The sequence below is a fragment of the Helicoverpa armigera genome, chromosome 6 (assembly GCF_030705265.1).
Source record: "Helicoverpa armigera isolate CAAS_96S chromosome 6, ASM3070526v1, whole genome shotgun sequence".
Taxonomy (NCBI): Eukaryota; Metazoa; Arthropoda; class Insecta; order Lepidoptera; family Noctuidae; genus Helicoverpa; species Helicoverpa armigera.
Window position 1 is genome coordinate 12695618 of NC_087125.1, and position 18377 is coordinate 12713994.

The window sequence follows — 18377 nt, forward strand, 5'->3', positions numbered from 1 at the left end:
TCATATTTATATAACTATAGATACGTCAATATCAAAACGGCGTCTCCTTATAATTCTAAGCTCGATGCTGCGCTGCGACACAATGACATTCATGAATGACAACACAACAACACAATGACGTTCATGACTTTTGGCATTTTGATGGCATTTTGGCATATTTATTTTTACGACTGTCATTCAAACTTTGTCTTTGATGCTTTCATTCATTTAATCATTCATAACTAGCTTTCGCCCGCTTCCCGTAGCCGGATGGTGACAAAAATTAAAACCTTCTCCCCGGTCTACGTTACCTCCCCTCTAATTTTCACCCAAATCGGTCAAGCCGTTTTCATGTTATGTCGTGACAACAACGGAAAGCGGGTTTCATTTTAATATACCTAGATAGAATAGATACAGCAACGCCTTTGACTAACAATAAAAATACTTTGTGGTGCTGCAAATGGCAGCTGGCTATAGGTTGTGAATGGAGTATGGAAAATTAATATATAAGACCTTGTTACAAAGTTAGCCTATCAAGACTATAATATGTATATTAGTCTATACTTTTATTATGTAGTCCAAAGCCCGAAGCTGCAAACTGCGGCTTACCGCTATGTAACCCCTCATTATTTCTTATCGGTGCGAGCTAGCATTAGCGTTTAGTGACTCTCAAAAGAAATAATTTTATAAAATTCATTTCACAAGCTCGAAAGGCTATGTTAAAAAAAAAATAACATTCTGTCTGGCTTGGATCCGCTCGCTCCATTGACAAATGGCTCGCTCTCATCTATATAAAAATGTACTCTGTGGCTCTCATTCATTCATTCGTCGTCGCTCCGTTCGACATAATTATCTCGTTTACAGTTTTACTTTTTAATTACTGAAAGAAGTGAATTGCTTTATGTTCGATGATTCATTAAAGTTTAAATTCATTACAAATGTGCCGATAGAAGCGGCAACGTTTTACAAAGTGGTTTTAAGAACGTATGGATAATCTGAAACAATTCAACACAATGGCTTCGGACGATAACTGGAGGACTCAAGCCTTTAGGCAGAGTGTTGTGTCCAAGATGTAAGTTTTACTCATTTCACTGATATTTCTCGTTGATCGGATAGTTGGACTTTATGTGAAAGATGTTATTTTGGTGTCTAAAACGACTTAAGGATCTGTTGTCAGAGATTTATTTGTGACTAGCTTCTGCCAGCGGTTTCACCCGCATCCTGGGGTAACTTCTGCACGAACCCGGATAAAAAGTAGCATATAGCTTTCCTCGATAAATGCGCTATCTAACACTGAAAGAATTTTTTAAATCGGATCAGTACTTCCTGAGATTAACGCGTTGAAACAAACAAACTATTCGGCTTCATAATATTAGTATCAAATTTATATTATAGTATAGATGTCTATACTATAGTATCGATTTGGGTGGCACTTTCAAATTGCATTATCATACACAATTTCAGGGAAAAGACGACTCAGAATAGTTTTTGGACCTCAATTTTCCATCTAACAAATCGTTGCTTGATAACAGGAAAAAGTAAACAAGTGTATGACTCAATATGAGTATTTTCAAACCAAAATTCCCAGATGCAATAGTGATATACCTAAGGTACTTACCTTTTACTTCGTTATTGCTATCTGTAATGAAATTAAGTGTTAATCTAACATTTGAGCTACTTACTTCATTATGGTCAAATTGAGAGATACTAGAATTCTCTCCTATTTTTGTTAATTTGTACACAGAAGCTGTTGGTGTTCCTTTGCTATTAAATAAATTCTCAAAGAATTGGACATACTTATCTAGCACTTTTCCACAATTCCTCTACATGTGTTTAAAACAAAAAAACTAAGAACTCTACCAAGAAGAGCAAGAGAATTCTTTCAGACATCATTTGCCTAGCATTCAGGTTCTAGCTACCAGTGCTTTATATTCAGCAAGTGTCAGTCTGACCTTCAGAACCTAGTTATCTGGTTAACAACTGATGAAAATGTGCAACTGACCACCACAAATTAAATGTGCTTTCTGAAACATGAAGTAGCACATCATAACAGTCTTGTTTAGTCTTGCTTAACCTTATAATTGATCATGCAGCTATTACTTAGCCTCAATGTTCTCTTCTATACATCTATAAAATAGAATATATAAACTACAAGTTACAGCCTTTTTATGGTCCCACTGCTGGGCACAGGCCTGCTCTCTCATGGAGAAGAATTGAGCATTAATAACCACGCTTGCTCAATGCGGGTTGGTGATTTCAGATTTCAGATAGTCCAGGTTTCCTCAAGATGTTTTCCTTCACCTTTTTATCAGCCATTGGTGCCTAAGATATACTTAAAAAGAACACACAAACTTAGAAAAGTTGCATTGGTACTTGCCTGACCTGGAATCGAACCCACACCCTCATACTCGAGAGGTTGGTTCTTTACCCACTAGGCCACCACAACTTTTTTTTTTAAACAACATGAGCTTAATATTATTAAAACGGTGCCCTTATGTGTGTTCACAGTATTTCTAGGCTATCATTATAAGCAAGGACTTCTCATTGGCTCTCTGTTGTCTGTGACTTCTTTCTGTAAATCTTTTGTAAACTTCTATTCTATTGTTAAGTTATATAGCTGTAAGTCTTTCATAGTGTATTCAATAATTAACAACAAAATTCTCTCTCCAGTGAGGAGGTAATCCAACGCTCGGGCGTACAAGTGGCCCGTAACAGCAGTGAGATGGAGAACCATGTGTTTATGAAGGCCAAGACTAGGGAGGAGTATATGAACATGGTCGCCAAACTTATTCTGCATGTGAGAGAAATGTGTAAGTATTCATCTGTTTTCTCTTTCCTTCATCCACACCTTGCCAAACCGAGCTGCTTGATACACCATTAAATGTAGGCCTAACCTCATCTCGTAGATTGAAACTTAATTTTACCATCTAAGCACCAAATATCAATCAAAACTTGTAAAAGCAACAAGCCCGGTGTTTTGTATCACTTATTTTGCCCGAAAATTAGAGAGAGTTCTGTTAATTTAATGATGTAATATACTGAAATTCTTACAGTCATGAATGACATGAATTTGAATGCACAGTCATTGGTTTGGTGTATTTCTAAAAATAACATGTTGTATAGTGACTTTTTACCCTCATTGTATTTCAGCTCAATCAAAACAAAACCAAGGTCAACAACAAATGCAGGGCCCCAATCAAGGTCAAGTACCCGGGCCGAGTCCCCAAGTTCAAGCACCCCAAGGTCAACAACAGCAACAGGGGCCCAACCAGCAAGGTCTTACACAAGACCCAATTAACGCCCTTCAAAACTTAGCATCACAAGGTTCAAGGAACCAAATGATGACCATGGGCCCCCAAGGTCAAATGCAACAACAAGGCGTCATGGGCCCCAATTCTGGTATGGGAGGAATGCAAGGTCAGATGGGACAACAAGGACCAATTGTGTCTCAAGGACCTCAAGCACAAACTGCCACTAATTTGTTGCAAACACTTAATCAGAGACCTCAGATGAATATGCAGCTACAGAACAAGCTTGGTGGTCCGATGGGGATGGTGGGGAACCAAGGTCAAATGGGGAACAATATGGTTGGTGGTATGGGAGGAATGGGGAATCCTATGGGCAGTCAGCTTCAGAGTCAGCTTGCTGGTGGCATGCAAGGACAGATGATGCCAAATATGTCTATGCAGAACTCTATGCAGGTCCCCATGAGTGGGTCTAATACCATGGGGCAGATGCCGTGCAACCAAGTGGGGATGGGAGGTCAGATGGCACCGAATAACATGCAAGGACAAATGCCAGGTCAAATGGGTGAGTTTGGGATATCTTTGTTACTTGTTTTGTGTTGATTTTCCTGTTATTACCAAATACTTAAGTGTATTGCTTGAATATTGACATTTTTCTGCTGTATTGGTCTATATTGTTTAAACAAATATTAGATATTGTTATGCATAACTAAAACAAAGGAATAATTTTATTGAATGTTTTTTCTCAATATTTGAATTCATTTATATATCTATAATATAAAAATGAATCGCAAAATGTGTTGGTAAGCGCATAACTCAACAACGCCTGGACCAATTTGGCTAATTCTTTTTTTGTTGTGTTTGTTATTGTCAGGAGAAGGTTCTTATGAAAAAAAAAATAGGGTAAAGTAGAGGAGTCAGTTGACGGGAGCGAAGCCGCGGGCAAAAGCTAGTCATTAAATAAATTCAATTACATCTACATCATATATATGTATATATTGGTTTTCTAAGGATCTGCTAGGTATACTAATATTTTCTTCTCTTCAGTAGGAGGCATGGGCAACAGCCAGATAGTCGGCCTCAACATGCTACACATGGGTCGTGTGGGCGTGGCCAACAAACAGGAAGTGGGCGGGATGCTGGGCGGGGCCTACCCTGCGCGTGCGCCGCCCCCGCAGCAGTTCCTGCGCCAGAGTCCCTCGCCGTCTGCCCCATCGCCTAATATGGGAGGCCCGAGTCCTATGGGTAAGTGGTATACGCTTATATTTTATACTACCTATTTCTCGCGGTTTCACCCGTATCTCGGAGAAAGTTCTTCTCGAACCCAGACAAAATTCAACCTAGCTGTCATTCAGGGATAATCAGGAAGAATTTTCAAAAATCATTTGTGTCGTTTTGGGGCTGTTAAAAACAAACAAAAAATGAAGAATTGTCCATCCTCATCCTCATCCTCCGAGCCTTTTCCCAAACTATGTTGGCTTCCAGTCTAACCGGATTCAGCTGAGTACCAGTGCTTTACAAGAAGCGACTGCCTATCTGACCTCCTCAACCCAGTTACCCGGGCAACCCGATACCCTTTGGTTAGACTGGTGTCAGACTTACTGGCTTCTGACTACCCGTAACGACTGCCAAGGATGTTCAATGACAGCCAAGTACAGCAAGAATTGTAAGTAATTTTTAGAAGTCAATATTTTACTGAAAGCATCAAAAATCGGACAAACTATTTTCTTTTGTTTGTGACTTCAGCCTTTATACTTTTTAATGAATATTAAAACCGGAGATTTTTAGTATTAGTTTTACTAAATTCAAATATTTTTCAATCATAATTATTTATTTATAACATTTATCGACATGTGCTTTATATTTGTTGGATTACGGCTCTGAACAAATGACTTGAGTGATTTTTTTTACAAATCATACTCTATGAAATGTGTTAAAAAATATTGTGCTAGTACTTATCAAGACTATTTAAGAATTTTACGTTGAGGTACATAATATGTGTGTATTATTTCGTCATATTATCAAGAAATAAAACGCGTAAGTTTCATATACATTACTAACTTGCATGAATTAATCAAAGAATTAGCATTCTAACACAAATTCATTCATTGGTATATGATTGATCATCATCTGCCTAGCCTTTTCCCAACTATGTTCGGGGTCAGCTTCCAGTCTAACTATATGCAGCTGAGTACCAGTGTTTGATATAGAGCAATTTCCTATCTGACCTCAACTCAGTTACCTGGCAAATACTTCTTGATGCAACTTGGTATAATAATGGCGTCCACGGCCGATTTCGGTCACGGCGGCTGTTCTCATTTAAGGAGATCAGCCAGCTGCGCAGGACATATTATAGTGCACAAGCATTTGCGCAGACACAGGTGCACTCCCTATTCCTTCACTCTCTGCGCCCGATGGGACGGCAATCCGACACGACCGGAAAGAGATCAGGGGCCCGATTCTCCTAATTTTACTTAAACGCCATTCGATTGACGTTCGACTCGATTCGACTGAGACCCAATCCCGACTCGATTACGATTGAAGCGTATGTGGCATTCCGCTATTTTTTTCTTTGAAATAAACGTTTTTATCCTTTTCTGTCATTCAATAATGAATCATTTTGTCTGCAAATGGTTTACGATTGCAAAATGATTGTACAGCAAACTACCGTATAGACCAAAATCATCAAAATAGCAGACCAATCGCACACCAATCAAATGTCAATCGAATACGATTGGTCTTTTATTAGTAGCAAAATGCCCGATATGGTTAAAACTGCTATTACGATCATATTGCGATTCGATTTCTATTCGATTTTGACATTATTAACTTAGGAGAATCGGGGCCCAGGCGTAGGACCGACATTTACGTGCTCTCCGATGCACATGCAACTTGGTATATGATTGATTTAAATGAAATTTTTCAGACAATCACACTCGCGCTCGCAATTTGTTAGCATGTAAATTCGAGAAAAGTATCAGAAACGTGCCCATGGACAAACTGGCGGCCATGTGGAAGCAGGTGGAATTCATGGTGAAACTCTACACCCCTGTCAAGTTAAACATTCCAAAAAAATAGGATGTGACACCAAAAACAATTTAAAAAATGTGACATATATGGCCTTACTACAAAAACTTAAACATCTGTTTTACACTTGTCTAAAAAAATTGTGGCTGCAAAATGAACCGTATGTCAACGTCATAATCTGACATATTTTTAGACAAGTCTTAAACTGACGTTTAAAAGTTTTTGTGGTAAGACGGCTAATGTGTACTTAATAATAATAAATAAAAATAAAAATCTTTTATTTTCAGGCATCGACGGCCCATAGCGTGTTAGTAAACAGTACAAACTTACAAACTATGTTAGTAGTAACACACAAGTACAAAATAATATAAAATAATACACACAATACATCCAGGATTATTAGAAGATTTATCAAGTCCCATGTCTAACATGCAGCTTGATAAATCTATCCATAACAGGCCCTTCTAGCCTTTCTGAAAATACCTTCAGAATGCTGTTGCTGCTTCCCCTCGATCTGCGTACCACTGATGCCACTTTTTTGCGCATGATCGCGAAATAATCATCAGTGTGCGCATCCGCGAACATCCCTGACGCACTACAGTAAGGTGGAAGCCTCAACAGCGCCCTGAAGGCGTTATTATATTGAATGCGCAGTGCGCTGTCCGCTTTTTGTGTATGATTAGCCCACAGACTGCTGGTGTAGAATATTTGACAAAACGCTTTAAAAAGTGTTATTTTAACCGGTGCTGAACAACCAGCAAACCTGCGCGCCAACATGTTTCCCCTCACAGCCAGCGCCCTGCGCTCCCTTTCCATATCTAGATCGTCTTTTAAATCCTCTGTCACAATATGGCCTAGATATTTAAATTGTGTTACCCTGTTTAGCGGTAACCCGTTCAGTTTACGTGTGGGATATATGAGGGGCTTTTATTTTTCCCTTAAAACCAATAACTCACTTTTCGTGGGATTATACTTCAGCCCATGCTGTTCAGCGTACCTTTCACATATAGTGAGTAACTTTCTTATTCCCCGATTGTGGGCTCAGCAGCACCATATCGTCTGCGTAACTTAAATTATTTAAACTTACTCCGTCTACATGGCAACCGACATGAGTGCTGCTGAGCTCAACAAGCAAGTTGTTGACATAAATATTAAATATTCTCGGGGAAGTCAGACCCCCCTGCCTCACACCACATTTCAATTTATATGGCTCTGATAATGCGTTAGACCATTTAACAAAGTTCCTTTGCTTTTCATACCAGATAGATAATATTGACACCAATGCAGCCGGAACTCCCGCCCTCCGAAGCTTCTCCCATAAAACGTTATATGAAACTAGGTCAAACGCTTTGGAAAGATCTAGGAAACAAGCATACACCGGTGTCTTCCTGTCCGTATAATATTTGACAGTGTGCTTTAACGCAAGTATTGCACTCTCTGTAGACAGCCCCGCACGAAAACCGAACTGTGTGTCGTGAAGTTTTGTACAGTTACTCAGGTGCACGTCAAGCACACTGTCAAACACTTTGGCTATTACAGTTGCTAACGAAATTGGCCTATAGTTCCCTTTGTCAGCTATGTCTCCCGTCCGATTTTTACAATAGGAACAACTAACGTATCGAGCATCTCCTGTGGAAGATAAGAATGGCCCATACAAAGGTTTAAAAACATGGTTAATACTCTTGGCAAGTGCACACCGGCATTTTGAAGATGCTCAATGCTGAGCCCATCATGCCCAGGAGACTTTCCCCGCTTCATACATTTAATGGCTGCTTTTATTTCTGTACACGTAAACTTAAAGGGTGCTCCTGACTGAGAAGACTCAGCATCGTTCACCCTTCCCATAGATTCAAGAGGTGAGCTCACAATAAACTGCTCTTTAAATATATTAGCTATCCCAGTGTGGTCACTCTCACCCTCCACGCTAAATGGTAAGCTTGAGAGACATTGAGCTTTTAGTACCTTCCAGAATGTCGAGAAACATTTCTTAGAATGGAGTGAGGCCAATATATCCATTGCAATTTTTTCTTGATTCTTAATGACCCATTTCAGTTTTGATTTAAATATTTTACGACTTAATATCATGTCCTCATAGATAGGCCCACTACTGGGTTCCCCATACCACATCCACAATTTAAACTTAGACCTTGCTCGAGTATGTACATCTTTGACATGCTTGTTCCAGCCTTTTATAACCTTATTTTTAATAATGACTTTAGACATTCGATTTACACTAGCTGATTCACTTAATATAGACACTATGTCTTTATACATCGAATCCAACAATAACCTATGATTGATATCATTACAAAAATTATCAGCACAAAGCTCAAAGTCCTTTGGAAAATCTATGTTTTTCAATTTATTGTTGCACATATACGAGTACTCCTTTATTTCATCAGGGCTTCTTTCACCCCATCGTACACCATTAAGTGATGATTCAATTACACAAGTTTTTAATCTAATAATATTTACATCGCATTCTATTTTTAAGGAAAGTGATCTGACCAAAACGTATTATAAATAACCTCAATGTTTACAATTGTTTTTCCCGCCGCTTGTGTGACAAGACAGTGGTCGAGCCAGCGCTTACACCCGTGTGAGTCACTAATGAACGTGTATGTTTGCGATAATATGTCTAAGTAATCTAAGTCCGCGCATATTAATTCTTGCTCACTACAAAAGCTAATAAGTTCATTACAAAATGACTCACCCGGGTGCGCGTTGAAGTCTCCCAACACATACACTGCTTCAGCATTATTACTTTGAATAATAGAATACATCTCGCTAAGGCACTCCGTAAAAAGTGGTAGATTTTCACGACAATCCGTCGGCATATACATGTTTATAACCAAAAAACATCTGTTGTTCACTACTATATTCACTGCACATATACGGTCACTGACACATTGTACCTCACTCACGTAGCTAAATGCAGTTTTACGCCATAGTATGGCAAGCCCTCCGTAGGGCCTCCCTTTACACATGCCAGCTGACGTGTCCACTGATGACTTTCCCGTGTAATTGAATTCCTGATGTACACTATCAAGAAAGGTTAAATCATGTGGGTATAGCCATGTTTCTTGCAGCAAAACAACATCAGCTGTTTTGCACAGTGAACGTACACAGTTCACCGACCTTTTGATATTTTTGCAATTGAATGTTATTATGTTCATTTTTGAACTACTATCCATTATTTGATTTTGTAATTGCCTCACTTCCAAAAATTGAATCATTTTTGTCTTCCCTTCTATTCTTGAAATGAATAAAACGCCTAAAAGTCACGCCGTCTGGCCATATCTGGTCATCTAGGAACACATCCAGTTTGTTTTTGTTAACAATCAGTTTAAAGGCATTGTATGGTTTTTCCCTTTTCATTGTTATTTTCTCAAGCGAGACGGTCTCCGTTGTTTTATTTTTAATATATTTGCATATGTCATCTATCGCTACGTCCTTGTTTACGTTCGATATAAACAAAGGAATTTTGACATCCGCTGCTTTAAATTTCTCCGCCACATCTGTGGTCGCTTTGCCCGTTTTACTCGTAAAACGGTTTTAGACCGCCTCTTTGCACTAAGGTCCACTCATTTGTTGGGTTTTAGGCGTTTTCCATTCACCATTCCTTGCGACCTCCGCCATAGTAGACATTTTAATTGACAGTTTTCTGCAGGACAAACAGCTGACTCGGACAACATTTTGTTTTCCAATAGTGTCGAGTTAATCGGTGCAGGCGCACCCGTTGTGATCGCCTCAGTGTGCGTGCAAGCGAGAGAACGATACTTTGGTGACACAGTGCGCTCGCGCTCTGGACTCGCACACGTCATGATCGAGTTACCGTCGCCGTACACAGGCGCCGCCGGTGATAATCCTACCGGCCCACTGTCAAGCAAATACCCTCCTCTTTCTTCGCATTAATATTGCGCGACAGTAATGATGACCTTGGCATATTTGATTCCAATTCTAGCTTCAATTCGTCTAGTTGAGCGACTGTTGCATAATTACTTTTTATTTCATTGATTTCTCCACGCATTATCAACAGATCTTTTAATAATTTGGTCACATCCACATGATCAAATGTAACTGGCGGTAATTTTTGCAAGTCACGGGCAACGAAGATTGGTATAAGATCTGGCTCTGTCACTTTAAAGATACATATAATATCCTCCAGGTCTCTCACTTTTTTCCCTTCTTTGCGTCTATTCACTTTCTTCTTGTCCGTTTTAATTGAACTAAACAGCAACTCCTTAGCACTGTCCACTTCTTCCACCGTGAAGGCGGTATCACAAATCCTTATAAGGCTCTCATTGTCCATCACGTCTATTTTATTTTGGATGAAAGACAAAAGTTCACAAATCACAATATTGCAATTCACACATTTTAACGTCTTCGCAGACATTGTCGCGTTAATAGGTGGGGAGACCTATATTCGACCGTGCGCGGGCGCATCCAGGTGACGACTGACAGCGCATCCAGGTGACTTAGCAAAGGTGGAATTCTCATTACAGAATAAGAATGAAAGAAGCAAATTTTAAGATAAAGTTTTTATAAGAATGTAATTATTGTATGTATTTTTTTGTTCTAAATGTATCCTATAGGTAGGTAGTTTTTATTGTGAAATTCATTTGTTCTTCAAATGTATTTCTTTTCATTACTATGTTATTTTAAACTATGTTGCTGTGCCCTAACAGGGTCCATAATTGTACGGTAGCTTTAAGCCTTGTATTCCAACTGTAACACACATTATGGAATGCAAATAAATGAATATGAATTCTTGTTCAAACTGTACGCTAAGTAAATGACCATCATCATCATCATCAGCCTATCGCAGTCCACTGCTGGACATAGGCCTCTCCATGTGCACGCCACTGAGATCGATATGTGAGACAAAACTAATTTCCCAAAAATTAGGAGGTTCTCAATTTGGATGATAGTAATTTTGTAATTGGATTATTAATTAAAACAATAATTCAAACAAAGTTTAAACATAATAGAGTCTATGTTATTTGAAAAAAAAAAGATTAAAATGTATGGTCAAAGTGTATATCCTAGTCTTAAACTTTTAACATCATCTGCCTAGCCTTTTCTCAACTAAGTTGGGATCGGCTTCCAGTCTAACCGGATGGCTGATATCAAGGCTGAGTACCAGTGTTAATCTTAACCTTAAAGTTATAAAAATAGGTTTTAATTGCAAAAATGTAGATAGAAAAGAGATTTGTAGAAAAGTTAGTGATATCGAATTCGATGGTGCATAAAAGCAAAGATGTGATAATAATATGCATAATATAAATATGTTTGTAGTATTAGGGTACGTTTTGAATGCTAGCTGTCGACCGCACATGCTGTGAATGCATGAAAACAATTGATATATGAGGGCGACTGCGCTTGCTGTTGCCGCTTTGATCCAAAACGGTTTCGTGTAAATACATACAAACCAGGGGTCCGATTCTCTTTAGTTAATAATGTCAAAATTTAATAGAAATTGAATCGCAATAGCAGTTTTAACCATATCGGGCATTCTGCTACTAATATAAGACCAATCGTATTCCAACGACATTCAATTGGTTTGCGATTGGTCTGCCATTTTGGTCTATACGGTAGTTTGCTCTACTATACTGAAATGTATTTATATTGAAATGGTAAATCATTTGCAGACAAAATGATTGATTGACTGAAAAGGATAAAAACGATTATTTCAAAGATTAAATAGCAGAATGCCACATACGGCTTCAATCATAATTGGGTCGTGATTGGATCTCAGTCGAACCGAGTCGAACGTGGATTACCATCCACGTTCGCTTAAGTAAAATTAGGAGAATCGGGCCCCTGTAGTGCAGCTGCGGTCGGCAGCGAGAATTCAAAACGTACCTTTATTTACTTAGATCTCAGATATCTAGTGATGAAGAAATGTGATAGTGTGTTGCCATAAGAGCCAGAAAGTTGGGCTTTCTATAAGATTATTTATAAATATTTACACTTGTAATCATTATTTTTTCTTAGAATTATTGTAATTAATCACGTAAATTAGTCACAATCAGTGCATTTTATTAGGTTACCTATGTTGTAATGGCATGTGTTTTTGTAATAGGATGTTTATTGTAAATGTTTAATATTAAAATTATATTTCTTTCAAATTTTTTTTATTTTCTGTGCCTTTTCATTTTTTTTTATTAATTATGAACAAAGTTACACAAACGATTCATACTCACTAAAGGTACTCTAAAATTGTACTACTACTATAAAGGAAGTATGAAAAGCCATTACCCAACTATGATCGGTCGACTTCCAGTCTATTCGGAAAAGCAGCTGAGTACCAATTTTTGACATGTGGAGTGACTGCTTCTCTGACCTGGGCAAATCGATTTCTCACAACATGCATGTCATGTGTGTTATTTCATTTCAATCAATAAATAAAATAGATTTCAAACTACCAAAGAAATGCCTTATTTATACATTGAAAAACTTGTACTACAAAACTACTGAGCCACAAAAATGTTTTATACCTTACACCAAACTAAATATAAGTAGCTTATACTCCAATTCCTCACGCCAGGTGTAATGGGTGCCACTATGACATCCCCGATGTCGTCACTGGGTGGGCTGGGTGCTTGCGGCAGTGTGGGCAGCCCTTCGCCCTCCAATCCGGCCCATCTTGCTCATCATGTGCAGCAACCACAGAGGTATGTATCATATGTATGTAGATAAAATATTTATTAAAAGTCATTTATTTAAAGAAGCCTGAAAATCAGCACAAATATTCGGAATAGATGTATATAAGGACCAAACTTTGGTTGGAATTGTTTAACCTTTTCACCGCCACGCCATATCGGTATTCCTATGCCCTGTACGCCAAGCCCGAAAATCTTAATTAAATATCTACTAAAAAATACATAAAAGTAATGATTTAATAAGTTTATTTTGTATTTTTCTGCGACCTGTTTTTTGTCGAGTATAGCCGTCGTTGGCGCACAGGGCACGCTTGCTCATGTCGGCTATAGCCGACATTGGCGTTCAAAAGGTTAATAAGAAACCTAAATCCCGGAATTTTAGGCTGGGGAATGCCTATGACTCACGTGATTTTGCATTTTATGATTTCAATCGGATAACCATTAAATTGATGAATTAGCACCTCAATTGCCAAACCATCTAAGTTCTTATCTCTATTGTATTTGCTCAGCTTTCTTTTGAAGTGGCCTACCTACGTGACGTAGCGAGGCGCACGTGTCCTTCAATTCGCTTGGGATCTCTTTACCTTCGCGTTTGCATAAATTCGCTCGCGCAGGACGCGCCCTTTCTCACAACTTTACTTTCATATACACGCCTTGTCATACCACCACAAAATTCCAAAAACTGTTATAACAATATTGTATGATTGCCTGAATACTGGTCGCCTAGGGGCGTCGGTATGGGCATGGTAGCCTCTCCGTCATCCTCTCTCAACACCCCCGTCGGGGCAGGAGTGGCCTCTCCTGGAGGCGAAGAGGCAGCCTACAGGGAGAAGGTCAGGCAGCTCTCCAAGTACATCGAGCCTTTGAGAAGAATGGTGCATCGGATGGTCAGCGAAGGAGAAAGTGAGTATTGCTTGTTTTGTTTCACGCTAGTCGTTTTCCCGCGGTTTCACCCGCATCCCGTAGGCACTACTGCCTATTCGTACTGCGTATTCTAATTAAATTCTATTCTAATTGATTCGTACGTTACTGCTTGCAGATCAATCTTTACGATATTTTAGACTAGCTGTTCCCCTTTTTAATAACTTAGGGAACTTTTTCCCGCACCTGGATAAAAAGTAGCCAGCCAATTTCATTTGAATCGGTTCAGTAGTTTTGTCTGCATAAAATTACAACTTAGATTTCACCTTAGATATTAATTTCTACTTCTTTATTCCCAGATGTTGAAAAGCTGACAAAGATGAAGAATCTTCTGGATATATTATCGAACCCTAACAAACGCATGCCTTTGGAGACGCTCATCAAATGCGAGGTGGTGCTGGAGAAACTCGATTTTAAACGCAGTGAGGGAGTTGTGGTGCCGAGTGCGGGAAAGGTATAACAGTTTTTTTAATGTTTTTTCAAGTATTTTACACATACCTCTACAAAATATAGTCTATGTCACTCGGGAATAGTCTAGCTGCCCATAGGTGAAAGAATTTGTTCAGATATCCTACATATTGTCTTCGGTCTGAATCTATTGGATTTTATATAACTTTCTTTTGACCCATCCAAGTTTGTATGGATTAACTAAGTGGGGTTTAATCCATACATATTCCGATGAGTCCGATCATATTGTTGATGGTCACAGTTTACATGAAAAATGATGAACTTCATCCTCCGAGCGTTTTCCCCAACTATGTTGAGGTCGGCTTCCAGTCTAACCGGATGTAGCTGAGTACCAGTGCTTTAAAAAAATGATCAAATTACTGATTAAAATATCTCCTTTAGGAACAAATCTTCAACCCACTGCTGGAAGTTGTGAACAACTGCCTACAATCACCTCTAGCTAACCACACTCTCAAGCGAACTTTCGGATCAGCACTCGACGCTCTTAATGGACCAGAAATGAGGTAAGGTTATAGGTATTTTTACAAGATTATAGATTAGATTTTAAGATTATAGGTAGTTGAAAAGTCCAAGCTAGATGTGCAGGATCATCAAAACAAATTATTTAATAACAAAGTGTATTTTTTTGTCACCACAGTATTTATTTATAAATTAAAACTCTATAATTGCATATCTTTATTGGTCCTTAGAAACTTTGGTGCTTTATCTAACGAAATAAGTATATGTGGATGCAACTTAATTTTCATTAGGTATATCGCAGTTATATGGACCTGTTTTTAAGAAAATAATAGGTACTTAAGTCTTTGTTTTTTTCTTGTAGGAATCTACCAACACCGCAAAAGATTCCGAAATTAGAGGAGCCACCAATGGAAATCCCTGATGTACTGCAGGGTGAAATTGCCAGATTAGACTCGAGGTTTAAGGTAAAATTAATATGATATGTAATATTATATAAATATCAAAAGTTTTAATTAAAACTTACATACTTAGGTACTTATTTATAACTTCGTAAAATAGATGGATGATATAGTTCTTGACAATTAACTTTGAATTTCTAAAGATAGTATTTGACACGTAGTGCCTTATTTTTTGTATTTGAGATTTCAACAGACGCCAAATTTTCATCGGCTAAGCATTTCGACAAAATATTTTTTTGTATTCGGGGTTTTCCGTTCGAAATAATGTTGAGTAATTTTATTTTTTTAACCCTAGGTATCTCTAGAACCCATGTCGTACTTCGGCGGTGGTGGCGGTGCTATATCCCTGATCGCAGCACTAGACGAGCCGCGGCTGCCGTGCGTGGCGGGCGTGCACGTGTCCGTGCCGCGCGACTACCCCGCCCGCCCGCCCGTCAGGCTCAAGCCCAGGCCCGCCAAGGATCTGGCTCCACACTCCTTCTTAGCGAGATTAGAGAGAGCTATGGATGCTAGGTGTGCTAGGTGAGTGACTTGCAGGACACTTGGCGACGAAGTATCTACGAAGCTCCACACTCATTTTTTACTTCGGTGGGGAGAGGCGATGTCACTCATACTGCCTATGGTATGTCTCACATAGCGGGGGGGATATCACACAGCGGGGGCGATATCACGAGCTGTACTGAATATGGTCCCCAAAAGCAAACAATAACTTGTTTGTTGTGAATACTTCTCAAAGAAGTTACAATTATGGGTATCTGGACATCACACTTCGGAAATATCATGCTATTTCCTGCGCGGAAACCATTTTTTTAGGTATCATCAGCGGGCGACGGAACATATAGGAAGTCGTACTATAAAAACAAACAAATTCATTTTCACATATTTTAGGATACAAGCAACACGATTTGGGTTTGAAAAACTTGAACGGGTTTAAATTAGTTTTAAAGCATGTAGTAGTTGAAGCTTAAGTTATTTTTCGTTCATTCTTCCCCAGATTACCAAAAAGCTGTTCAGTAGGACAACTCCTGGACGCGTGGGAGATGAGTGTGCGACAAGCCTGTGCACCGAACTCCGGCACCTACACTCCCGTGCCAGCACTCGGAATCTAAGCTACTAGTAACATATCTATACTTTATTTGAGTATGCAGTAAACTAAAGGTAAACAGTCTTGATACTTTTTACACCAATAATGGCCGATTTCGGCGGCTGTTCTCATATAAGTAGATCAGCCAACTGCGCAGGACATATTATAGTGCACAAGCGTTTGCGCAGGCACAGGTGCACTCCCTATTCCTTCACTCTCATAGCCCGATGGGACGGCAATCCGATACGACCGGAGAGAGATCAGGCAAAAACATACTCGTGTTAACAAATGTTGTTTAAAATAATAATTAAATAGATTAAGTAACTGTTGTTATTGCCGCTTTTTGTTTTGAAACTGACTTTCTAAATACAGAGTTATATCAAGATTATTTATCTTTAGATAAGTGCACTCAGTTGGAGTATTTATTTGTATTATACCTTATACATAAGTGTGCTAGTGTAAATTGACTTGATGATGTCAAAAATCTATGTTCTGGAACAACGAATTGATTCGATTTGATTTGACCGTGTGTGGAAAGACGTTTTTTGGTACTTTATTTCTTATTTTGCCGTCTAGAGTCAACAAGCACCTTTATCTACGAACGGTTGACTGCACATCAGTGGTAACTGTCATGCACCTTAAGACAATTGTAATAAGTACGATTTTCCTATAAAACTGTTATCACTGACCTGAAGTTGACTGTACCATGTATCATATTCAAAATCAATAAATCTTAGATGCGTTGAGCCTTCTCATCATATTCAGATAAGCAACCTTCTGTATATTATAGTTAAATGTTATTTATGTTTTCAAATATTTTTGTTTTTGACATAAATGAAAACCAAAAGTTTTTCCTGTTCATAGAAAATTTAACTTTATTTGTAGGTGCATACAGTTCAAAATTGCATGAAGACTTTTGTGTTACCTATATAGTTTCTGTATGTTTTTGCGGTGTATGTGACAGTAATAAGGTTCAATTTTGTATGCAGTATGCACGTGTTAAATCGTTAAGCTGTTTTTAATAAACTTAGGTAAAGTATTATAAGATTAAATACCCATTTTTGCCACCTCTGGATAATAACAATTTTATGTCATAAAATTTTATATAGATGACATAATAGTCCTATTTATAAATAAATATGTTAGATAATATGTATATTTGGAAGTGGCGAAAATGGGCACTAAATTATAAAATAAGGTATTCAAGGGATCTTCTAATTTAAAAAGAAACGTATATATTTTGCAGATGTGATATTAATCTGTGATAATTTGATAAATACAAATATGTATGTATGTACTCAAGATAAATCAATATGTATGAATTATTTCTGCTATGTTCTGTCTTTACTTTATGCTTGATCCCAAATGATGTTAAATACTAATGAATTTCCTTAAAGTATTTGTAAAAAATAAAAAATCTTCATTCTGAATTGAAAACTTGTAGTATCTTTTTCGTTGTTCTAAAAAGATATGACAGTATGTTCCGTATCGAAATTCATCTTCTCAAGTGTTTTTGAAAGTACTGGATCAATTTTATGAATATAATGTATATGAAATAGCAACAAAATAGTTAAATGTTTATATTTTTATACTTTAACTATGGAGGTCCCTTTTTGAAAGTTTTATCGATGTCAATGTTGTAAGAGTGTGAGATAAGCAATAATTGTATTTGTAAGTTTAAATAAATTGTAATTTAATTGATACATATTTTGTTTTATTTGTTACATTGATGATGTACATTTTGGGTGGAAAAGGCATATTTAAAAGATTGAACTATTGAGATGGTGGTAAATGGAACCCTGAAAACTATTGCAAGAATTATCTGTGGCCTAATTTCGCTATCAAATAATTGGATAAGAACTATACTCGGTTTTAAGAAGCATTTGGCTAAATGCGGGTATGATAGGACTTTTTACACGAATACATAAATAAAGAAACTGCTTAAAACAATGTTCCATTGATGTTTATTCGCATTTTGTTTTAATTAAGTCGTGAAGATTTTTATCATTCAAATGGACTATAGTATTAACTACAAGGATAAATAAAACCACAAAACGAACACATTATCATC

The 18377-nt window shown here is 37.9% G+C and overlaps 1 protein-coding gene across 4 annotated transcripts in view; it reads left to right on the forward strand.

Moving 5' to 3' along the window:
- Positions 1-18007, forward strand: part of LOC110379681 (mediator of RNA polymerase II transcription subunit 15) — a 28544-nt gene extending 10537 nt beyond the window's left edge. Inside the window, exons 1-11 of one of the 4 annotated variants that reach the window (XM_064035026.1) lie at positions 787-1051; positions 2650-2789; positions 3130-3789; positions 4272-4469; positions 12802-12927; positions 13634-13819; positions 14137-14291; positions 14687-14808; positions 15126-15228; positions 15518-15744; positions 16217-18007. In XM_064035026.1, coding sequence (XP_063891096.1) covers positions 966-1051; positions 2650-2789; positions 3130-3789; positions 4272-4469; positions 12802-12927; positions 13634-13819; positions 14137-14291; positions 14687-14808; positions 15126-15228; positions 15518-15744; positions 16217-16331 — 2118 coding nt within the window. In that variant the 5' untranslated portion in view covers positions 787-965 and the 3' untranslated portion in view covers positions 16332-18007. Of the gene's footprint in view, positions 1-786; positions 1052-2649; positions 2790-3129; positions 3790-4271; positions 4470-12801; positions 12929-13633; positions 13820-14136; positions 14292-14686; positions 14809-15125; positions 15229-15517; positions 15745-16216 lie in introns of those variants that run through there. The other 3 variants (XM_064035027.1, XM_064035029.1, XM_064035028.1) reach the window with 3 other exon arrangements.
- Positions 18008-18377: the final 370 nt, after the last annotated feature.